This window comes from Trichinella spiralis, assembly GCF_000181795.1.
Source record: "Trichinella spiralis strain ISS 195 chromosome Unknown Scfld2, whole genome shotgun sequence".
NCBI lineage: Eukaryota > Metazoa > Nematoda > Enoplea > Trichinellida > Trichinellidae > Trichinella > Trichinella spiralis.
The window spans coordinates 5438511-5463995 of NW_003526941.1; the positions used below are offsets into that span (position 1 = coordinate 5438511).

The following is a 25485-nucleotide window of genomic DNA, read 5'->3' on the forward strand; positions in this document are numbered from 1 at the left end:
TAAAGCACGATTCATTTTTTCACAACAAAAGCATAAAACGTAATACAAATCAATTATGAATACATCACGATAAACAACATCATCCGTTAATGAAAATTAGTAATAATAATAACTCTGATCAACAGTTTCGCTATTTTTCGTCTCTTAATTAAGCAATCATGTATCACGCAGACAAACAATTAATGCATATATGCAAGCTGAATAAAGAAGAAGAAAAGTTTTCACGCACGAGTGAAGTGTACTTATCGATATTAACGATCATCAAACTAGTCGTCTGATAGCCAGAAGCTATACAGAACATCATTTCCCTCCTTCTAACTGCAATGCAAATTTTTTTCCACAATATATCAATAATAAATGTAGAAAACGTGCAAAGCAAAACCAACAACAACAATTCCATGTATTCATAAGTGCACAAAATTGGATTCAGTTATGAAAAAAGCAAATGTGCACATCATGCGTTTGCTAATAGCTAAAATCTGATGCATTGGCATCGTTGAGGATGTCATTTCCTTTCATTAAAGAAAAATAAACGTCTATGGAAAAACTCAGGAAAACTTTAATTAAAAAATATTACCGCAACAAGAGATCATTTTTTCTGTTCAACGTGCTCAACAGACGTTGCAAAAATTAAAACACCGCGAAAAATTGCCCTCTTTTCCAATTCTTCATCATTTCCTCATTTCAAAATCAATAAACGGTTCTTTTTTTACCGTATTCATTAAAATTTTATAAAATTAATAAAATAAAAAAGCAATTCATTTTCTAAATAAAAAAGGTAAAGCAAACCCCTCATAAAGAAATTTACTTAAAAACAATTCAGCATAAAACAACCAATCAACTTCTTCGGATGACAAAATATAAGAGTTTCACATTTTCATTTGTTGCTAGCTACTTCAAAAATTCTTTAAAAACATGACAATTGACGTTTTACTGAAGCTTTTTTATACGACACTAGTAATTGATGTCTGGCTTAGTTTCATTAAATTTCCTTTTATGCCTTACAAATTTTGTTTATCTAAAAAAACGGATTAAACATACGTTAACCAAATAACTGAAACAGTTGAAAAGTCCAAAATACAATACATATAACAGGTCTTAACGGTGCGATGCCCTGAATTAAAATAGCACTCTCCATTTGCTGGTGACAGCACAAAAAGCTTGCACTCTAATTAACTTCATGGCTTTTGTTACGTGCTTAAAGAAGAAATTCCAATTTTGAACACAAAATCATTAACTTCAAAGCATCAGCTTGTAAAACTACGCTAAATACAGTAAACTGTAAAAAAAATTCAAACTTTTTAAAAAATATACTTCACTCTTAGTACTGATTTGTAACAAAATAAAATAATTTTTTAATTCACCACACATCTAAACAGTGCAAAACAAAGTATTACAAAAAAATATTGAAGATAAAAATTTACACTTAAAAACTTTAACATTAATATTAGATTATTATTTTAAAAAGTGAAAAATTATCACAATTCAATTATCTGCCACTCAATGTAATGAAAACGTTGATTTAAAAAAATCGATCCAATTTCAATTCATATCAACTATCTAAAAACGAAAAATTCGAACAGTTCTCCCGCATGATAAAAGAAAATTTTCATCACCTGAAAATCAATGCATACTAAGTTGTACTTGTTGTGTTTTTTTGTTCTTTTTACATGAAAAGCCAAATGCAATTAAAATTAAGTTAAAAAAAACATAAAAAAAAATTCACCGTTGAAAAACAAACAACTTTCAATGCAAAAATAAACAGCAGTAAATTAAAGAATACATGCTTATTTATTAAATAATGACGCTTCACATTATGAATTCAATTGTGGTCAATTTTATTATCATGATGATATTTGCAGATTTCACAGTTGAATGGATAACTGAAGTGGAATTAAGAAAAAAAAGTGCTTTAATCTCACGTCACATGCTACAATAAAGTCCAAATTTTTCAAAATGCCTCTACTTGTTCATCAAATTTTTAACCTAAATAAGTTTTCCGCTTGTCACCAGCAAACTTGCCTGACGCGGCTTAAAAATGAAAAACATCGCGCAAATTCACAACAACACACACTGCATGACTCAACACTTTATGTTCAACAAAGCGAAACTGTTTTTCCAATGGCAACATAATTTTCAGCAAACTGAATTATTTGAAAATTTTACAAAAGCACAAATAAGCCGCTATGCACTGTTTGAATGAGATGAAAAAAAATAACCGAATGAGAAAATAATACATGCACACACGGAAGATTGTTTTAAATCACTTACGTCAAGAAAGATGGATTTCGGATTTCTATCACCGGCAAACCGATCGTTCAATTCTCGAATACATTTCTGCGTGCTTTGGATATAATTGCGAACTTCTAACAGCTGAAATGCACAATAATTCAAACATTACTATATTTTGAAACATATATACATGTATAATTTAATTAATGACAATAATGCAAGAAAATCAAAATTCACACAAATAAGAAACAAATAATAAAAGCAAAGTCTGTCCACATTCGTTCAGGCGTCACAAGCATTACGTCATGGTTGCATAGCAATGATAAACAGAACAGTTCAAACACTACAATGCATGTAAGAAAAAGGTACACATAACGAACAGAAAATCCATACACTTGCTCAACAGATTTACAAAATTGCAACCACTGATGCTCAACAATTACAAAATAAATGAAACTGAGATTCAGTTTTGAAAGAAATTTTTAACAAAACTGAAACGAAAAACTAATCTCGCTTTTAAACGAGTGGCATTCGAACTTAAAACGTTTCGTGTTAACTTAAATTTCAACGTCTAGAAACAAACATATGGCCATTTATGAAATATTTTTTAAAAAAATCTCATCGCATGCACTAAATCACAAAGCAATATTTCTATGGAGCTGTATATGCATAAATAAATAAATAAATAATATATATATGCACACTTTGAGATTACTGATATATATGCATGCATGCACATCGATATATATAATCACATATATACTGCTACCTTTTCGTTCAGTTCTTCGCCATCGTTAACAACATTAGTCTGTCGAAAAGCTGATAAAGAAACATTTATACCGGCAGTGACCGCGCTCATTCTACGGTGAACTTCCGTGCAGCCCTAGGGCGTCCGCACTACAGTATGGTACCGGAAAGCAAATGAGGAGCAAGTACATATTACATTTTATTAACAAATATTTAATATTTTGAAATAAAAAAGAGATAAATACATTTAAAATAATGGTATTTTGCATCAAATTACAAATATTATTTTCTTATTTCCAATTACAGAGAAAATAAATCAATTTTATTCTCCGTAAAGCTGTAAAGTGAAACACCATCATCATATTTCATATTTTACTTTATTTTTTACTACAGAAATGTTGAATAAGTTGATTTAATGCCATGAAAATAAACGAATTTGCAACGAATAAAGTACCGCGACGTAAACTATTGATTTTGATTATTTACTGAAAAATTTAACTATGATAACTGCATCGTGTTTATTTAGTAAATATTTTAAATACCACAAAGCCAGCTAATCATGTAAAAGCTTCCTTTGGTAAAAAAATGAATAATCGATCAGTTCATTCGTCAACCATTTTGAAAACATTGTTACCAATCTCGATTTGAATTTTCCATTTTACAGCCAAATATCAACTCTTTAAATTATTTAAAATCTTCTCATTTCTTAAATGGGTCATGTTCCACTGCTGAGGTCTATACTGCCAGTTAAATAACAACGTTGAAATATGTTTCGTTTACATAACTTTTTCATCATAAATAAATGATAATTCCTTGATAATTGGATAAATTTTCATTTAAATCATTTAGAATTCTTTATGATTTTATTTCAAGTCTTAATGTTTTCTGAATAACCTAACTATGCAGAAATTACAGTATACCACACTGCACGCCAAACATTTGAAGTTATTTTTTTGCGAATTTTCAGAATAACGGTTATAATTTAATGCAGCTCAAAGTCTATGAAAGTTATTTTAAAGTAAAATGTTTGTTTATTTTTGAAATATAAAGTTATATGATTATTTTTTAGGAAACTTCGCGATACATTGAACATCACGGGGGATTGGCAACACATGGCATGCTTCTAGGCAGTTCTTTTAATGATGCAGTAATTATCTATCGCGCTCTGTTATTTAAAAATGAAGTGGATGTTTATTCAGAATTGAGAAGCATTTGGAACAGTCTTGTTGGAGGTAAGGAATCCTTTTTATAGCTTATTTTTTGTGTATTTTAATTTATTTCAGGTGTTGATATTGTGGGCATACTCATTTTGGAGACAGCAGAACAAAAGTTGCATGACAGTCATTCCATTATTTCAAAATATTTACATTTTATTAGAGAAAAAGTAATATATTAATTTAATTAGTTTATTTCGCGTGACTTGGGAAAAGTTTTACAGTTCATACCTGTAACTGCTGAACATTTTGTGGTGGCAAAGCATTCTTCTGGCAGTGCTGATGTGCCAAATTTTTTTGCAGTAACCAGAACTGGGTCCATTGAGATGAACATAAATTTGGAGCCTGTAATCCCTCAATGGATCACAGCTCGAGAAATTCAATCTCAGCTCATCACGTTGAAAAGTTCATTAAAGTTGCAAGCTCAAATAGCTTTGGATTTACACAGCAGTAAAGGTTAGCGATTGTTATTTTTAATTCAGTACTTTATGATAAAACATTTATTTACGATAAAGCATTTCCTGCAGTATATCAACCTTTTAGTGAATGTAGAAAAATGCACGATGAAAGCATTCGATCATTTGATTAGAAATATGAAGCAAGACAGTAATGTTTTCATTCATAAACCAAGCGAATCAATTTTTGGCACAACATCAAAGAATGGTTTTTTAAACGGTTTGAAAGCAAATTCCACAGTTGGCGATTTACGAACTTTGGACGAAAATATGAATGGAGGCAAAAGTCGATCATTGAACAGCATGATTCATTCGGTATAAATTTCATAGTCAAGAATAACATTGTTTGTTTGTCTTAATTATTTTAATTGAAACTATACCTAATTTGAATATAAAGAAAAATTTTTAGTTTGTATTTTTCAAATGAATAGGCTGCATTTTTCAGAAAGTTATTCAACTTTCACATGGCAAGTTATTCACGCCTGATTTAAGTGATGACAACAAATTCGCGCTTATTGCTGATTCACAAAATAGTAAATGGATATTTTGTTGTCATATCAATATTTGGTTTAAAATTATATTTTTAGGAAATTACAAAGTTTATTCAGTTCCAGTTAATTTAGAACCAGTGATTTGTTTACGGTCAGAAGTTGGAGTGAATGCAATTCACATCAACTTTGAAATAGCTATAATTCGACTTTTAGAACAGGCCAAACAGTGTTTGTTGAAGAATTGTAATTTTGAAGTAATTAATTAGCAATTGCATTATTGTTGTGTAAATTAATAGAATTTCAATTTTTAGTTCTTAGAATTTCCAATACCAGAATTCACCTTGTTGCTTCCTCCACCAGCGCTGTTTTTCATCACCGTATGCCAGCCTCGGAACACCAGCGATTCAGATAATCGTAATTTTGTTGATTAACAAGCAAATATGCGTGCCTTTCAAAAATTTATAACAATTTAGTTGAATGGAGAAATGATTTGCATGCAGTGTGGAATTTGTCAACATTTCGCAGCGTATTTCGTCGGATGAATCGCTTTGTATTTTCTGACGATCCGCAATCACGTTTGAGAAACGTACATGAAGCGCTCACTCCACCAGGAAGTACGGGAAAATGCTGCATTGTAACATAATCATACAATATTTTGTATCCTACTTTAAGAGGAATCGAATATGGCAACTGTTTATGGTTTGTATGAATATTATCATTATATGCAGGACGGTTTCGACGATCGTGGTTGGGGTTGTGCGTACCGAAGCTTGCAGACAATATGGTCATGGTTTATCCTGAACGGTTATACAGAAAAGCCGGTTCCAAATCATAGGCAAATTCAACAAGCGCTTGCAGACATTGGTGACAAGCCGAAAAGTTTCGTTGGCACAAAACAGTGGATAGGATCTATGGAATTGAGCTACTGCATTGATCATCTATTGGGCGTCTGTTTATTTGATTTTATTTAAATTGAAAATGGGAATGAAATTTGCATAACTTCAGATTACGTGTCGAACGCTGTCACTGAATAGTCGTGAAGAACTGACTGATTGGGCTGAGGAATTGAGACGTCATTTTCATTCTGCAGGAACACCAGTAATGATTGGTGAGCACATTTTTTAAAACAAAAATGTAAATATATAATTGAACATTTTATTCTTGTAATGTAAAGTGTTTGTTTATTTTTTATTCAAATTCAACAGAATAGAAAGAGTGGAATTCATATGTATTTAAAAATTGTTTTCACGATATTTCAGGCGGAGGCAATCTTGCGCATACTATTCTCGGCGTTAGCATAGATGAAGAAACGGGAGAAGCAAAATACCTGGTTTTAGACCCTCATTATGCCGGTGCAGAAGATTTGAAATCTATCACGCAAAAAGTATATTATTTTTGTTCAAATTGTTTGGTTGATCTTCTAACATCCGTTTTTAATTTTCAAGGGTTGGTGTGGCTGGAAAACGGTCGATTTTTGGAGCAGCGGTAGTTTTCACAATCTTCTGCTTCCTTTGCTACCCGACCAGCATTAATAAAAATGAATAATAATTTCAATTAAATAATCACTTTTGAATTGTGATTGTTCATTTATTGTCTGTTAAATGTGTTTAAAATTGCCTGAATCAATTTGGAAACTACAAAAACATTTACACTACTTCCCAATAACTGATAACGCTGGCGAATGTTGATGTTTGCGGGGAAAACTTAAACCGGTAAATCAGATTTGAATAAAATAGAAAATTTTCAAAACATTATTACCAAAAGTTTCCGGAAAACCCATCAGTCGTTGTATTTCACTGGGGGTAAAGAATCGCAATTTTTCAGTACCATCTTGCATTTTGCACCTTAGAATCGATCCAGTTCCTTTGACGTAGCGACCATATCTGAAACAACATTTTTCACAAAAGAGCATCACACCCAACTTGTGCTTTACCCTTTGGTGAAACAATTTGAAGAAGTATCATCTCTGCAGACAATATCCATACAATCTTTATGAATTAAAAGTCGTTCTGGAACCAAGTACTTCTGTAACTCTGTTTCTTGTAATGTGCACAAAAACTCGGAAATTGGCTTCGAACAAACCACTTTTGGACAATTGGAAAGTTGCTATAAAGAAATGATAAGGATGCAATTATGAGACGAGTAAGGTTTGCCGTACTTCACAAGCATCAACAGCAACAAGATCATCTACACTTTCATGTTCAGCAATTAAATAAGCCCGTTTTCGATGATTTGGAATGCCAAAGTCGTAGGGATCAAGTATAAAAATCTAAATTACACTGATGAAAATATACAAAATGATCAATATAAATTAACAGTTCACCTTGCTGTTGTAGCCTTTCATTTCTAAAGTCTCGGTTAGGTTCGTACAAGCAACAGAATTGATAAATCCAGGAACATTTTCTAGCAATATATATTTTGGAAATGATTGCATTCTAAAATTTCACCTACTGTGTAATATATGACTTTAAAAGATTAGGTGTACTTCGTCAACACTTCAATAATGTGAACAAAAGGTTCTGCACGTGAATCGTTCACATCCCGTCTGTTTCCACTTCTAAGCAAATTACCAAAATCGTTAATATAGTAAATATAACACATTAACCTTCTTACAACATGAAAGGTTGACAGGGAGGAGAAAGCATCCAAAAATCAGACTGAAGTTGGTCTAATTCATTCCAAGTCAGCGACTGAAAATACCCCAGTTAATCAATTTAATAACAAATTTTAAAATCTTACACAAATATTTCTTCTTCTGAAAATATCTCCACCAAAATTTGCGACATATGTGCTATTGCAAGTTTCATCAATGTCGTACGCACCAACGGGAACGTATTTCACTTTAGAACCTGAAATGAAAGCAAAATTCGTTTCCAAAACATTCAGAACTTTTCAGTCTAAACAAAAATATGCTTCAAGACAAAATTAAATTTCCCTTACATTGCAATGCAAGGCGGAAACCCCCAATTCCAGCAAACAATTCCAGAATTCGTGGTGTTCGTTCGTTCCTCATTATTGCCAGTTGTTACTTTTATTGTTTATGAATGTCTTTGAAATATATCAAAAAACATCAATCATTATCAAAATAGCAGTAAAATGAATCATACTGAACTGTAAAACAAATACAATTGAAGATATTTTAATTGTCTGATATTTTGTGAAATGAATGACACAAAAGTACAAATTCCAAACAGTTTTTTTCACTTTATTGAATTATTATAAAGTGAGGTATTAATTAATTTGTTGCTAAGTTTAATAAATTTCATTCAATGAATTCCACGAAATATTAAAAAAAATGAAACATATTGAAATTTTGTACATGAAAGCTACACTCAGCAATGTAAATGCAGAAATGAAGCATTACCTGCCATTGGCTGATTTTCAAAATTCGATGACCCCTACATAATCGTAGTATGTGTAAAATATTAAATATAAACCAAAAAAATAAAACTCCTACTTTTCAATTACTGTACAAAAGTAGGTTTATTTCTGCATTCCCGCCAGTTCGCTACAGTAATGTTTCCCGCTTAAAAAATAGAAATCCTTGAAAGTAGTTTTATAAACCTGATATCGTATAAATAAGTAATGAAATGCTTGGCAAATTGTTACAGAAGTTTTTACTCAGTATTTTCATTTATTTGATTCAAAATCATGACTAATGTAAACAATTTTACTTGATTATCCATAAAATAAGAATTTTCATATTTGAATGCTGCATAAGTTACCTCCTTCTTTCAGACAGGATGATTTTGCGTTCAAGTTTTTTAAGTACGAATGAAAGCCAGCAACAGATGCTCTATACGCTACCGCATGCGATATCAGTAAGCAATTTGATATTTTATAAGATTTTTCGTCTGATATATGATGTTTTATTGCTCAATTTTATACTGTTTTGCCTATTTTATTATCGAAGTCGTTCTTATGGTTTTCAATTAAATGATTGATTTTTTGAATTGAGTATCCAGTTTTTTAATTATAATAATGACTATTATTACAATTAGGCCAGAATATGATACATTTAAAGAAAAAGTATATGCAATTTTCAAAGGTTGTCAAAAACCCATTTTTTATTTTGAACTGACTTTGACGTTGACTATTGTATAAGGAAATCCAAGACAGCATGTTATAAAGTGTCAGACAGAACAAATTAGAGTAACTGTTTAATGATAATGAGATTAGCGAAATGTAAATGAAGAATCAATTATACTGTCTACAATTTTGCCTGCAATTAATTTTTCCAGAAATTTGGATCCGCCGCCAGTCTCCGTGAAAATTGTTCGTACCAGCCTTGTACAACGTTCACCGGAACATACGGCCCGTCAGCTTTGTTTACGATGTCTGCTTTATTAGCCGAAAATGACAAAGCATAGTTGAAAAAACTCTGAAGCATGTTTTGGGTGAATTGCACAAAGTTGTCTGTTATCGGTGGATCCAGATCACCCACCGGCGTCAATGAAGTGATTGATGTAAGCGGTTCCACCGATATACCAAGCTGAACCACAGTACTTGACTTGTTAAAACCCACAAAACCACCAGGTACGTTTGTTTGTGGAACTACTGAAAAAAATAATACTTGCCTTCTTCAGAAATTCATACTAATTGTAAATAGTGGATAAATTTTAAAAATTGTTATCATTATCTTACTCATTGACTTCAGCTTTGTCACTCTAAAAATAGCGCTCGGTTTTTCATTGCTTACAAAGCCTAGGTATAGCCAAGCTTGTTGTCCATCAGAGGAAGGATAGCACAGATATACTAAAAGCACATGTTAAGAATTTGAATTAGCACCTTTTGAAAGTTTCTACCAGCTCCACCATAGCCTTGTGGAAATGCTACTTGCCCTGTTAGCAAAACGATAATGTGGTTAACATGTTCGGCGTCGTCTAAACTGAAAACGCAATGGGTGTCGTCAATTTGAGTGAAATTGGTTTGCACCTGAAACAACATTCAGTTGCTATACTCTCGAGGAATAGAACTGTTAATTAGGTTATATAATGTGAAACAATACAGTTGAAGTTTATTTGCAGAAAACTCTATTGTATAATAATGCTTAACGTTCAGAATTTCTATCATGATAATTTCATTTTATTTTTATATTTATATACGTGAAATTTTATTTCTAATATTTATGAGCTTACCGCTCTTCCTGGTACAAGAACACCGAACATGCTTTACGAGTAAATGAAATTAAAAAAAAGTGAATTAGGTTTACTGTAACTTGCAAGTACAATTGACTATTTATAAATTCAATTCTTCAAATTGTTTTTCATAAAATGTTGAACGTTTCAAATATGAAATATTAATAACATCAATTGAAGAATTGAACTGTGTATTTTGCATAGTGCAAAGTGAAGTGATTGAGCATGGTGAATTGAATTATTTCTTTTTCACAGTTTATTTTTGATTAGAATGAAATTCAGTATCCTATCAGAGTTATTAGAGAGCGTTGAAGAGATACGTTTAAAATTGTAGATTGTGAGAAGGATAATTTGCCATTGATATTCAAAAAGTTCAATGAAATAAAAAATTGTTCTCATATTCATTTTCCATGTTTTTGTATTCAGTATATAATATGTTCAGCATGAAGAATGATAATGAATATCAAAACTGTGTTCACTATTATCAAAGATGTTTGTTTGTTAATAAAATAGTTGTCAACATTCGCAGTAGTGAAGTTTCTAATGTTTTTTTCCTGCTTTTTCATACCAGCTTTATATCTGTTAACTGATGATTGTTTTGCTTGCATTTTTGAACAGCTGTCACAACGATGTAGCCAACAAGCCAGTGAATTGCAGATCGTTTCCAATGACGCGCGTGTGTTGTGTTAGCTTTGTCGGAAGTCGTCTGGCGCTTTCTATTTGCAGCCGCTGCTTTTTCTTTTTTTCCTTAATAAAAATCTCTCTTTGATATATATATATATATATATATACATATATTCAAGCATATATATCTGCGAGCAGGGTTTGAAATTTTTTTTACCAAGCAGAACGCACTTTTCGTGCCTGCTTTTAACAGGCGTAATCATTTCCTGTTGAATTGTGTGTGTTTTTTATGGCTTTTATTTGTTTTCTTTGTTGTAGTATGAAAAAATTTTTTTTATTATATCAATTTTTACAAAAGAATTTTTTGCTTATTTTTTTAGCTTCGTGACTGCAGGTGGAATGCTTCTTCAACGTCTCGTCGGTCAAATTTGTCTTTGAAGTCTTTGGTAAGTGTTCATTTCGGTGTTTGATACTTTTTCACGCGTTCAAAATTTCATCTGTTGCAATTACAATAATAAGATGGCGAATATTTTTCACGCGCTTTTTTGTTTGTTCAACAAATTGTCTTTCATACTGTATCATTTGTTCAAATTAACCATTTTATTATCGTGAGGTTCAAAAATTATCATCAGTGAATTCATTAATTTATTCCATATTTGCTTTGAGAATGGGATTTTCCTTTTCAAAGATTCTTGTGGAGCTGATGGGCAAGCTTAGTGTAGTAGATTTTGACTGTTTCGGGTGACAAATTGGTAAGTTTGGGTATTTTGGCAACGAATGAAAAAAAATTAGCATATCAAATAAATTGTTTGATTTATGTGTCAATGTAAGCTATTTGTACTTTTGTTCGTCAAGTGGATTAAGATGTCAACAGTGAAGTGATGTGAGATTTTTGTCATTGCCGAATAGCAGAGATATGCAATCTCGAATTGATCAGTGTCGTTGATGTTATTTTTGTTTTTATTATTATTCCAACATTATCAAGCTAAAATTATTCTCTATGAAAAAGCAAGAAAACAGTTGCTATGGAAGTGTTCAAGTGTTTATTTATTTGTTTATTAGTTAGGTGGTTAGTTAGTACACAGATAGAAGATGTCAGTTGGCTTTCGTCGTGTTATTTATTACAATAACAGTGTTCGAATGAATGACAATTGGAACCACGTCGAGCCAGGTAGAAATTTTCTACCTGTGATATATTGCCAATATTGTCAATAGCAGCAGGCAATTATAATAAGTGGTGAATATTTATTTTTTAAATCATGAACAAAATAAGAAAAATAAATTGTATCATATATAAGGAATTTGACCAGACATACAGACATACAGACAGACTGACAGACAGATAAATTATATTATGATAATTGAATACTTAGAATAAATCTAAGATCAGTAAATATGAGACGAAGTAGGAAGACTACTACTCGTCGGATTCTTCGGATTCATCCTCACTATCTATGTTCACCAGAGCATTCCAAATGGCCAAGCATACCTTTATACAGTTGTCTTCGGATAGATTGTTGAAGTCTATTTGCAAAGTGAAAACGTCTTTATCTGGATTGTAGAAGAGGTACGGCTCTCCGATGTAATCTTTATTATCCATCGATTGCTGGTGTTCCACAATTCGTTCAACTTGTTCCATGTTGTAGTGAGTTTCATTCAAGAATTGGATGAGTTCCTCTTTTTCTCGGGAGGTCTCCCAATGGTCCAACAGGTATCTGGCCATGTGCAGGAAAATTGCCAACACGACCAGCCACAGCATCAAGTCGACATTGTCAAAATCGAGAATTCTCCAGTCTTCCATCGTGTGTAAGTTTGTACCACCGACAAACGAAAACGATAGAAATGGAAATTTGAACTGGAATTCGCTCTTTTTATACTAGTCGGTTTAGTTTAAATTTAAACGTTTTTAGTTTTAGCTTTAGTTTAAATTTAAACGTTTTTAGTTTTAGTTTTAGTTTAAATTTAAAACTTTTTCACTTTAAAATATTGAAACTTATATATATATATATATATATATATATATATATATATATATATATATATAATATTGAAAATAAAAAATTAAATTAAAAAAAATCATTCCAAGGGTACGGTAGTGCAGGTGAAAAATGACAGTTTCTCTTCAACTCGACCAGCGTAGTAGCATTGTGTTTACGCTTGGTTTCGTGCCAAGATTGGAAATATTTGTTTTTATTTATTCATAAAATCACATATATATTGTCTGTCTGGTCAACTTGGTGCGTTGGTTAATTTTTCTCTGCTTTTGCTGTCCAGGGAAATACGAAAACTGATGCTCACTATTACGTATTATAAATCGCTTTTCAATCTACCATTTAATTTAGCTTCCTGTTATTATTGATTGTGAAAAAGTTGATTTTAACTAAATGAATATACATATAGATAGACAGATATATGTACATGTAGGTATGTGTGTGGGAGGGGGGGTTGTAATTTTATTAAAATGAATTATGACTTTGAATCAACACGTTGTATTTGTATCATTAGGAAAGCAGAGTAAAAATATTTCAATAAGACAAAGAGAAAGATAGAGAGAATATTTTTTTAATTTGATGTGTGTGCAATAAAATTGTCTCATAAGAAAGCTATCAGATCGAGTGAAAAGATTTTTTGAGAAATAAATACTCATTAATTTGACTTGAAGGATTATGTCTCTGTGGCAAGGATGAATTTTATATGTTAGTTTATTTATTAATTATGATCATGTTGTTGTTTTATTTTTTTTCAAATTTATGAATTTCAGTTTTCATATATCAAACAAGTGATACGTTGAATAATGATAATAATAATAATAGTAATAATAGTTTCTTGCCTTTATTGGTTAAATGTACTCAGTCGTCGGTTTGAAATTGATTTAACGGTTGTGTAAACGGCTTCGTCTTTAATCAATTAAGTATAGCATCGGCCGTAAACTGCGAACATTGGTCTGGTACGTCAATTTTTAATCATAATTTTGTCGAATAACACAAAATATAATTTTTTGATTTTATTTTCTTCGTCAACAATGATTATAGGAATAAAATTTAAAAATAAAAATTGTTTTGTAATTAAATTTTAATATTTGTTTTTTGATATGATTTTGTTCACGAATTATTTTTGATTATGATTATGGTGGTGACTTGTTGTTTTCTATAACAAAACGGTAGGCGTTAATTTTTGTTTGAATAGATTATTACTGTGGCTTTAAATGTAAATTTTGTTGTTGTTGTTGTTGATGATCGTTAAAAGCTAATGGCATGCTATTGATCCGCTTCTGTTTATCCTAAACGGACAATTGAATGAGTGAAAGGGAGAAGAAGAGTCATCGTGACCATGACAGTTGTGTGTTAATTTCAGCACCATTTCCGGCAGCAACAACAACAATCCCCACCTTTGCCCATTGCCCAATAAGAATATTAATATTAATAATATGAGCTGCTTATAGGTTTAGGTTATTTTTGCTTTTCAAAGTTTCTTTTTTATTGTCATCTTCACAGAATTCTATTGGTATGAAATATATATATATCTATTACATTATAAGCAGAATGGAAATTATGATTTGATAAATAAGAAATATTAAAATTTTTCCCTTTGAGAAGAGGAGATGTTTCTTTCCAATGGCAACAGGTTCAAATATTTTGCCATTGCATGTCACCTTGAACTGGTTATTATAAAATGCGTCATCAATTTTTTCCATCTGTCCGGCGCTTGCTTTGTTGTTGTGCTTGGATTGGCTGACGCCGGCTTGCCAGCTGTTAATATGTCAGCAGTCATTTTATAATTTCAGAACTTTGTTTTCAGTGTGTGTATTTATCCGATTTGGATCTGCAATCAGTGTGCTGCTCTGCTCGTTTAGGCTTTTGTTGGCTTAGCTTTTTTGCGTTTAGCTTTCTTTTCACTTGTATGTTTGTTTGTTTGTTTGTTGTTTAGCACGTGACGACGGAAGGGATTATTATTCAAATTTTATTTTACTTTTTCGCTTCTTCTTTTGGTAAGATAAGAATAATATGATTGTATTTATATTTGAAATGGTTACTGTAGCCGTTGTTATATTTCTACAAAAATGAGTAAAAAGAAATTTATTTACTCTTTTATTATTATTATTATTATTATGGTTTGTTTTGTTTCAAAAGCATAAAATATAGGTGTTTTATAAATTGTGCACTTGATTTTACGCGTTTTTGTTAGAAAATTTGAAATTTATTTGCCTCATTTGAAAGTGATCAAAAATAGAGCTTGCATTTAATAATGGTTGTTGAATTGTTGTTATTGTTTTTTTTCTCTTATTTATTTATTTATGTTGTTAGCATGTGAGGAATAATTGTCAGCTAAATTCACTGTTTCGTTTGTTTCACTTCTTCGGCTAGATCGATGCCCACCAAGCTGGGCGGATTTGGCTCTGTGCTGTTCGGGAGCCGCTTTTTAGCATCTCTTTTTCTCTTTCTCTATCGCTTGATGGAACAGCTTCTGACAGGTGCTTGCTTGTCGGCTTTGCAACGTCGTTTCTCTCTTCTCCATCTAGCCAGCCAGTTAGCTAGCTAACAAGCTAACCAAGCCGACGAGCTAACTAATATTTCATTTTGCAAAAATGATCAATTCGTTCGTGTTGTTGTTTTCCGCCTTTTTTTTTCCTCTTCTTCTCCCTCGGTGGAATTTTTTTCAAAAATTATCACTAAACTCTGACAATTCGAATTTTTTCAACACATACACACTGCCTGTTGTTTGTTTGTGAACAAAAAAAAGATATGCAAATGTTTCTTTGTTGCATGTGAACGAAATTTGGTACGTTTTTTTTCTATTTTATTCATTCAATCGTTACGTTCGAAATTTCTCTAGTTTTTACACTTTCTTATTAATAATAATTTATTCAACCTATATATATTTTTTTTCTTTCAAAAATTAAATCACAACATCGAACGTGAAGGTTTTTTTTTATACAAATTGAATGCTCATTTACTGATGTGCAGGTTCTGTATTACTTTTTTCTCGTCAATTTTTGTATGTCATGTCGGTCAAGGAGGATCAAAAAAAACTTTATGCTAATTTTATTACCGACTGAAATTCGATGATAATTAAGTTCAACTGTGTTGTTCAACATGAATTATGGTCGACATCATAAATGAAAATTACTTATAAATTCGGTTTTTCATTCGATTGATTTGTTCTTATTTTTTTTTATTTTGAAATTTTTTAAAAATTTTCAATCACACTTTTAAAGCTATTTTGAAACATTCTGACGGAAAGGAGAGAAGAGAAAACGGACAACATTGTAGATGGCGCGTTGATTTGATGAAAATTTGTGTGTCTATTTTTAGTTAACTCGAAGCGGATGTAGTTGTACTTTCATTTTTGTATATTTTGTTCGTTGTTTTCTTCAGTGATGATTGAAAATTTTCATCATCATTATCATTTATGATTTGAAACAGTGCAAATGTATCTTTTCTTTGATTCGAACTGTGAGCACACTGTCTTTTTTGCTTTACATTTGTTGAAGCGATGAAGCAGTATCTGAAGTTGGCGATGCTTTCTTTGTGTATATATATATATTTTTTTGTTCTCAAATTCGTTGTACTTTCTTCTTTTGTATATTGCGCTCAGTTTTATGTTTTTGCACGTGCCTATATGTAGATAGTCATATGTATAAAATGTAGATGACATTTTGGAAAATGTTTCATGTGTTTACTTTTGTTGTTGTTAGCTACAGTGATATTAAGCAAGCTGTTTGAATATTTCGGTTGAAATTATTGGTGTGCTTATGTGCGAATGTTTGATCGAAATTATTTTAATTAATCAATTTCCACTGATTTTACCATGATAAGAAATTAAGAAAAATAGCTTTGCAAATTCTTTTCAACACATATTTTGCACCGATCGATCTTCGTCATTAGTTAATTTTTATTTTATTATTCACATTGTAATTTACAATCTTGAAAAGACAAAGCAAGAATAATGATACAACATTTTCAACACTGCATAGCTGCTTACATGTATGTATATTGTTGTTTTCTCTTCTAAGTTGCATATATTTTGAAAGTCTGTAAAAAAGAGTATAATATGAATACTGACCTGGTAATCAATTATGTAGAATAAGGGAAGCGTAAAATGGGTCTGTCTCACATTTGCTGTGTTAAAGATCAAACAATGTTCTTTAAGCCTGAGAATCTGTCTGTTGGGTTGTTTGCTGGTCAAAGCACCTATATCAAATTGATTTCCAAGTTGAAAAGATTTTGACTTTTTTGCAAACAGTTATTTAATTAATTGGTGATGATTTTCAAATGTGGAGCTTGTTTGTTTGTTTGTTTGTTTGTTTTTTCCTCTTCAAATTTTTAAAATAATTTGTGTGAATATTTGCATACAGGGTAAATTACATATTACAATTTTACAAGTGCAAAACTTGAACTAGTGAGAGTCAATGCGCTTGAAATGATCAGTTTGCTCTGACGTACACTTTTGGAACTTGTTCGTCAACAATACGGCCAAATTTTCAATAGGAGCCAACCAAACTGAACTGAACTGAACCGAACAACACACCACACTGAGAGCAAAGAATAACAGATCGGGTTGCAAATTTTATAATTTTTTTTGTTAATTCTATTTTTTTAATAACGATATGTATTTTTATTTAAATTAATATGATGTTAGCTACTTGTAAAATTGTCGTTGTCAGCGTTATTTGTTTTGTTGTATAAGCTGGTTTTGTTTTCTTATTAAATTGAATCTCTCTTTCTCCCCTATGAATATCGATATACGGATGTCTGTATGTATGTATAAAAAGAGCACACGATCTGATTTTGATTCACTTTATTTTCTACTTTCAATTAATCATTTAATTTTCAAAATTGTCCAGTTTCTAAATGTAGGTTGTTTTCATTTTTCAACATTAAAAAACAACAACAACAACAACAATGCATTATTTACTCTGCTTTGTTTAGCATTTGTATAAGTTTGATAATGTAGCTTGACTTTTTTGTACAGTCTGTCTTGCTTGCAGTCGTATGTCTGTGTTTGTGTTCGATGGAATTATTTTTCAACAGTTTTCTGTATTATGCGTATGGGAATGAAAAAAAAAGTGCCAACACGTTAATAGCAGATAGATCGTCTGGTTTTTGAAAGGTTGTCTGTGTAAGAAATTGTATTTTTCTTGAAAAAAAAAAATTTTTTTTCTTCGGATGTAGAAATTACTTTACTTTTCTACAATTGATAACAGTGAAGAGTAGTGGGAATAATTTCAGGCTGTTGTTTATTGTCTGTTAATTATGTGCAAGTTGATGTGAGAATATTTCGATTTGAGCAGTGATTTTGTATTTTTGTACGATCAGTTGGTTTTGTCGACCATGACCATGACCCTGTATGTTAGTTGATCCGATGTGCTATTTTTATCTTCCATTTTGATCATGGAGCCAGATGTATGTATGTATGTATGTAACAGAAATTATCCTGAGAGGTTGGTTGTTCGAGGATGAGAGGAGGTTGGTAATTATTGTTGATGGGTGAATGATCAGAATCAGTGATGACGACGTGAATGAAAGAGTGAGAAGTATTTTATTTATTATAATAAAAACTTTTTCAGAAATGAGAATATTATTTGATAGATTAATGTTGTAAGCAGTTTTGCACCTCTTGTTCCAGCCGTTGTGGTCCGTTTTGCCACCAGGCGTCCCCGTTGCTTTTACAATCAAGTCAAACTAGAACTTTAAATTTCCATCTACAGAGAGAGAGAGAGCAGAAGCAGCAACTGAGTGAATTGAGAGAGAGAGAGAATGAAAATACGACGACACATACTGGTCAGATTTTTAAATTCTAGGCTTGTAATAATTTTTCACTTGTTCTCTAGCCCTACTTTGTTAGCTATACTGTACACTTTTTGCAACTTTAAAATTGTCTACCAAATTGAAATCATGCTATGGTTAAGTTTTTTTTTTCTTTACAAAACTGCTTCTACTTTAAACACTATCTATTTTATGTGTGTATTTGTTCTTATTGCCAGTGATGTGTATATATATATTTTTTTTTGTGTAATTGCAAATTTAATAATTTTGATTCAATCAAATAAATATATTAAAAATAAAATTGTTCACAACTTTTCTTCCACATGCATACATACATGTCAGTTCTACTTTGATGAGTTGCGCTCTGAATGTCCAGGTCGACTTGTATTTCATTTTTTAATTGTATTTCTTCGATAAAACTAGGCGTATTTGGAATATTTTATACGTTCAATTTTTATTCTATTGTGAGTAATTTTTTAAATAAAATATTATTTAATTAAATTAAATGTTATGAACAAAAAAGGTAATAAATCATTTTTATCATCATCGTCGTGTGTGTGTGTGTCAGTTAGAATATTAAGTTTTAATTGAAAGACAATAAAATTGCAATTTACAAGTTGTCGTATCAGTTTTCAATTGTACAATAATATCACGTGTATAGAAAGAAGAGGCTTTTTATTTTGCAATTGAAGCGGGAATTTTGAAAATTGAATTGAATTTTTACAAGGGTAGAGAAAGGTAGTAGTAATAGTAGTAGTAGAGGATTAAGAGGAATGAGATAATAGTAAGACAAATTTAAAAAAAAATACTGATAAACTTTTTGCAGATTTTTTGCCGACAACTGCCACTTCAGTGCTATTACTATTACTGCTACCGCTGCTGCTCGATAAAACAAACAGTGCTCTTGGCCGACTTTTGCCCGTTGGCCCGTTTAAACGACAATCAGTGAACATTTTTGGCTAATCATAATTAAGAGAAACGCATCTATTTGTTATCTTCCTGAAAAAAAGGTACGTCAATAATAATAATAATTGTTGTTCTTGTCGTTTGGAAAATTAATATCTCCATTTCTGTTGATTTTCGAGATTTGTAATTTTCATGTTTTTCTTTGTTTGTTTCTTGAATATTCTCTTTTGTTGTGTAGCTGAAAATAGGAAAATTTGCTCAATTCTCCGATTATGATCATATTATTTAAATGGCTCATATCCATATTATAAGTTTGTATAAACGGGTTGGGGTAAGGTGTTATTTGAAGGATATAATGATGAATACATAACATACAGAGGGAGAGAGATACATTTGATGGCTAATGTATGGTAAAGGTTGATTCGATTTTTGCACACCGTGTGTGTTTTAAGTAGTTCAACTTGTGTCAAACGCACGTTCTGGTTTATCATTATCATCATTCAACTTCGCAGAACAGCAGTAGCAGCAGTGTAATAGAACAAGGAAATTATTGCTTTGCTTCTTATTGTGTCCAGAAGCGACATTTCATTGTCTGCTGTGGGAAAAACGACGACTTTCAATCCGCTCTACACACATCTGCTTGTAATCTTATTTTTCATTATTAAATTATTATCTAATTATTCTATAGAAATGTTTTTATTTTTATTTTGATTATTCGACAGGAATAGAAATTATTTTATTTTTCAGAGGGGGTGAGGTTTGTTTTATTTTAGTTAGCTTCAGCTAGTTAGCCATATTTTGGTACTTTTATTTGTGAATCATTTGTTGTTGTTATAAAATTTTTTTTGCTGACACAACAGAACAACGATTGGATGAATTTTGTCAATAGTTGTTGGTTGTGCTTTGAAAAATTTTTGAATTCTTTTTTTTTCAACACTTTTCACACGTGGCATTTCACCATATAGCTCAACTGACTGAACATATTCATTCTCTTTCTCATCTGTCTGTCTGTCTGTCTGGTTCAATTTCACTAGCAAAAAAAAAGAAATGCAAAATAATTTTATTCGTAAGTGATCAACCTATTATTATTATTATTATTATTATTATTTTAATGGATAAAATCCATTTTTTCCATTATGAATTGGAAAAATTGAACATCTATTTAACCAAACCCCATAGTTTTGACGTTGGTCGATTTGGTTGGTATGTTGTTGTGTTTTTTCTCTTTGAAAAAAGAAAAGTTTCGATTTTCACTTTGCTTACGTAGTAACTAGCAGCAGTAGTATGGTGGAAATTTTCTTCTCGAAACGTCCAAGTATGCAAAAAATTGATTTAAAGCTCAAGCAAACACAACATTCCTCCAAACAGCATCATCATTCTCATTCTCATACATGCATATCTCTGTTCTGTATACTGTAGTTGTTGTTGTTTTTTTTCTTTTCAACTGAAAAGTTGAGAAGGATTAATTTAAAAAAAAATAAATATATTTGTCCTTATTCATACTAGTGACGAAGGAATATTTTCAACAATTTGGTGTAATAATATGTTCACAACACTTATCAACGGTGCATGATGTGTTTGTGTTTGTGTGTATGTGTGTAGATTTTGTTTGAATTGGATGAAAATAATATTCAAAGTTTTTCTTATATTGCTTTTATTATTATTTATTAGCAAAGTTGATGAAATAATAGAAAAAAAATAGCATGTCAGTAGTATTGGAAATATTTTTCAACTTTGTTGTTGCGGTTGATTTGCTGCTCTTCTTTTTTTTTACTACTGATAATTGAAAATGAACGAATGAATTAATTGCAAATGAAAATTTTTGAATTAAATCACTCGTTGTGGTGGAGGTGTATGAAGCTGAAGCATGGCTTTATCTTTGTTAAAGATTGATTTTATTTTCTCAGTTATTTGTTTTGGTTAATAATGTTTTGTTTTTAAAAAAAATTACAGATATATTTAAATGAATAAATTAATTAAATGATATGTTTATATTTTATTTTTCCTCTTCGTTTGTTGATTGGTCGAGAAAATGCCGAACAATTGCTGCTGCTTGTTGTTGTTGTTGTTGATGATGATGATGCTATCTCTATTCATCTGTTGTCTGTGTGGAGCAGCAGGTTGATAAGTTTCAATCAATAAATCAACTTTTGCCCGCAATCTGAACATTTTATTATCACCTTCGGTACACCGAAATGATGTAATTGAATTTTCAATTGTTCTGCTGTCGCTGCCGTTGTGTAGTTTTAGCAGTTTTTTTTTGATGTAGAATTATTAGTATAATTTTTTTTAATTAGAAATTATTATTATTGTTGTTTTCTTTTGATGCTGCAGTTGAATAGAATAAGTTGTATAGAATTATAGCAAGGAAAAATTATTCAAATTGAAAAAAATCAAGACGAAAGAAAAACTTCTCGCTCGTCTAGAGTGGATTGATTTGTGCATTCGATGGCCAACATTGTCGGTGCAGTTTTTCAGTTTTACAATTGTGAATTGATCGTTCTCGTAGTACTGGGGACAGGCGGAAAATTATTAAAAACAATTTTTCAGGTGTGGCCTTAAATTGGCACAAAAATCTTTTTCTTTTTTAAAATACGACCGACTAATCGACCTTTTTATTTAAATAAATATTTAAAATATTATTAATTTTCATTTTCAAAATAATTAAAACTGATGGTCGGGATGTGATGAGCAGCAAGTAATTTTCCCCTCAGTGAATTTTTCCACCGGTGCCGTTTTCGAGCATCGATTGATAAACAGTAGTAGTAGTTTTATTGGAAAAGGTGTCGTCAGGTCAGCACCGCCGACTGTCGCGACTGGAACGGCATGACACTTTTTCTTCCAACATTCTCCGGCTTGTCCCGCGACAATTTTCACTCATTCACTTGTTTACTTGTTTGTTTGTTTGTTTACTTGAATAATTTGTCGAGAGGAGAATATTCATTCATTCATTTATTCATTCTTCTTCAACTTCTTCATCTTTTTTCAATGCACAATTTTTATTTTAACTTGTTGACTTTTCTTTTTCAAAAATCTAAATTGAACGAAAACGGAAAATTGCAACATCGCGGTGTTTTGTTGTTTCTTCTTCTTCTTCTTCTTCTCTGGCAGAAAATATGCAAATGAAAGAAAAATAAAAACTCCCTAAGCAACAAAGTGATACTCAGGTTCAGGTTCGAATTGTTTTTCTTTGTTTGATCGGGAAAAATATTCACTTTTATCTTTTCGAATAAATTTAATTTGGTTCAAATTAAATTGTTATATATAAATATGTTGAACTTGGTCGATTGTTTGGTGATAAAGCGTCGACTCGTTATTTCGGGCTCGGATTTGCATTTCAATTATGCAAATGAGCAAACAGTTCACTGGGCACACATTTATTCAAATTCCACTTTGTGGATTTGAGCCGTACGTTGGGGAATAATTATTGAGAAAATAAGCTAAACTGGAGAAAAGGGAAGGATCGGAGGAGGGTAGAAAATTTTTCAAACCGGCATACTGTGGTCCATGTGCGAGACATTGTCGAAGCGAACGGCCGAAGAACCTGAAAAGCAAACAAACAGTACATGGCAGCAGTAGTGTGTAAACAGCAACACACGCACACACAGAGACCAAAGCTGTCGGTCGGTCCGTCAGTTTTGCATATTATATAGATAATTCCTATATATGTAGAGATATGTATATGCAGAGTCGACGCTTTTTGCAAATTGGCAAAGAAAGTTGGACGAATTATTCTCATTAGCTTTTTTTAATTTTGCTAATTTTTATCACCGTTGTTGCTGTTCGATTGTCGACCAAAGAAAGGGAGACTTGAAAGTAAGCTATTGACAGTTAGTTGTTGACAACTTTGCGCTACAATTGTGCGATCACAAGAATTCGTAGAATATTTATATCATCGAAATTATACCCCCCCCCCTTCCTACTTGTATGTATGTATAGTTTAATGAAGTGTTTCTTCTTTTTTATTAACATAATTTAATATATTGTATCTATAAATATACTCAAATCATACTGTGTACTAATTTTCCCAGCATTCAGTGAACACATTCAATTTGTAGCAAATTCTCTTCTCTAGCATATTTTGTGATAAGGAAAAATTTGCATACTTTCATTTGCCACAGTGTCGTTCGTGTCCAGTGGGTGGATCCATCTGCACTACAGTCTTTCACGTTTGTAAGATATATATTTTTTTTCTTTCGTTTTCTCTGCATTTCATATATTGTTGTTATCTGGTAGATATATTTTGTTACAAGCAATTTTGAACATTGTTGTGTATTTTAATAAGCAGATTGTGTATCGACTACAACTCGGTTGCTGATGGCTGGCTTAGTGTGTTTGAGTAGGTAGATAAGTAGGTGGATGGATGGGTGGGTGGGGCAGAGGCAGAGACGAAGGTAGAGATTGATGTACGTGTTCGTCTGATCCCACAGAGTTGAGATTAATCGCGTGGGCGGTAATGACGAAAATGACGTCATTTTCACTACGCGCTTGTTCCATTGCAACTTGGCGGTGGGATCTTCTTTAGTTTAATGTTTAAATTTGTTGTTTGGTCGAATCTACCAAAAACATTAGCCACCCAAAAAAAAGTATTTTCAAATTATTGTACGAATAATTAATTAGAAAATTAATTATATATGAATGGAGTGAATTTTCAAATTTTCAACAACGGTCAAATTTGAACAATTGCTTTTTAAAAATAGCGTGATAACAAGCGGACGGACAAAGTGTTGTATGAAAACCAGTTTTGTCGATCGCATCTCTTGTGGCAACAACGCTTGTCTGTTTCAAACGTGCCAATCGCGTTGGCTGTTCGTTGTCTTTCAAATATCACTTTCTGTTGATAGGGCAGTTAATGAATGATATGATTATTATTTAATGTATTGTTTTAATTTTTATTTGTTTATTTGTGATCAAATTCAATAGCAAATAAGCAACGTTCACAACAGTTTACAACAGAACCGTTGCTGTGTGTTGTTTTTGATCGTTTGCGGTCGCGTGGCCAAGTAGAAAATTGATTTCCGTCGAGCTAAGCGAACACGCTATTGTTGGCTGGTTGGCCGGCTGGCTGGCTAGCCAGCGATCCTTCTCCTCCTCTTTTTAACCATCAGACAACGAATGGAAAAGCATTAGTAGCTCTGGTGATTGCTGTCGCCGCTCTGTTTTTCCTTTCAGCTCTGACATTTCATTCGGATTTTCAGCTAACACTTAGCAGTAGCAGTGTTGTTGACACTTTTTTGCATTTTACTGTTTTTTTGTCTGTAAATTTGCATTTTCTTTGTGGTTTTTTTTGTCTTACCGGTGGTGGTCGATTTGACTAGTCGGCCGGCTTGTTCGATTCGCGTTAGCGCCTAGGCGAGAGAGCACACGTCTGTCGGGGCCGTCTGTTCTCTTCCATTTTTCTGTGGTCCGGTCCATTTTTCTTTGTACCACACTTTGTGCTGATGTTCCGTGGTCTGCCAGAATATTCAGGAGTCCATTGACAGATAGGCCGACTTATTAACCTCACAGTTTGTATCGTGATTAAAAGCGTTCAACGCTGATTGACTTAACATTTGGAAAACAGTGTTCTTAATTTCCGATACGACGACCTATTTTGTTCGAGCATTTTCTTTTTCTCTCTATATTCAAAGCTTTTTCCTGCTTTCGTATTTTTTTGCCTTGTGATCTCTTGCCATCTTATAGTATTATGTTCTTCTCTACGACCATTTATTTTAGAAATTACATACTTCTCCTCATTTTCTTACGAAAAAGAAACTGTGAGTGATCATTCTCATTATGGCATTTTATAATCAGTTTCTACCAATGCTCATTACTATATCTTTCTTCTTCTTAATTTTTTGTCGACAAAATCATCCCCTTCGCTGCGAATCTCATGTTCAACACATTGATTCATTATCGACGAAATGGCTTGT

General features: G+C 31.8%; 5 protein-coding genes across 5 annotated transcripts; 1 reads left to right on the plus strand and 4 right to left on the minus strand.

Annotated features, from left to right (window-relative positions):
* Positions 1–1198: 1198 nt before the first annotated feature.
* Tsp_05803 (hypothetical protein) lies at positions 1199–3091 on the minus strand. Its single transcript, XM_003380039.1, has 5 exons — positions 2996–3091; positions 2738–2788; positions 2246–2373; positions 2048–2144; positions 1199–1279 (listed from the first exon to the last, which is right to left on the minus strand). The coding sequence occupies exons 1-5, from the start codon at positions 3089–3091 to the stop codon at positions 1199–1201; spliced, it is 453 nt and encodes a 150-aa protein (XP_003380087.1).
* Positions 3092–3964: 873 nt separating this feature from the next.
* Tsp_05802 (Ufm1-specific protease 2) lies at positions 3965–6628 on the plus strand. The gene is made up of 7 exons (XM_003380040.1): positions 3965–3997; positions 4049–4211; positions 4497–4649; positions 5236–5393; positions 5868–6086; positions 6145–6247; positions 6399–6628. Exons 1-7 carry the CDS (start codon positions 3965–3967, stop codon positions 6626–6628), a joined length of 1059 nt encoding a protein of 352 aa, XP_003380088.1.
* A 157-nt stretch (positions 6629–6785) lies between these two features.
* On the minus strand, positions 6786–8152 carry Tsp_05801 (putative type II DNA modification methyltransferase). Its single transcript, XM_003380041.1, has 9 exons — positions 8101–8152; positions 7879–7988; positions 7753–7829; positions 7625–7696; positions 7463–7574; positions 7298–7408; positions 7073–7245; positions 6890–7022; positions 6786–6842 (listed from the first exon to the last, which is right to left on the minus strand). Exons 1-9 carry the CDS (start codon positions 8150–8152, stop codon positions 6786–6788), a joined length of 897 nt encoding a protein of 298 aa, XP_003380089.1.
* A 1215-nt stretch (positions 8153–9367) lies between these two features.
* On the minus strand, positions 9368–10307 carry Tsp_05800 (protein OPI10-like protein). Its single transcript, XM_003380042.1, has 4 exons — positions 10278–10307; positions 9945–10074; positions 9784–9894; positions 9368–9696 (listed from the first exon to the last, which is right to left on the minus strand). Exons 1-4 carry the CDS (start codon positions 10305–10307, stop codon positions 9368–9370), a joined length of 600 nt encoding a protein of 199 aa, XP_003380090.1.
* A 2011-nt stretch (positions 10308–12318) lies between these two features.
* On the minus strand, positions 12319–12702 carry Tsp_05799 (hypothetical protein). Its single transcript, XM_003380043.1, has one exon. The coding sequence runs from the start codon at positions 12700–12702 to the stop codon at positions 12319–12321; it is 384 nt and encodes a 127-aa protein (XP_003380091.1).
* Between the last annotated feature and the right edge of the window lie 12783 nt (positions 12703–25485).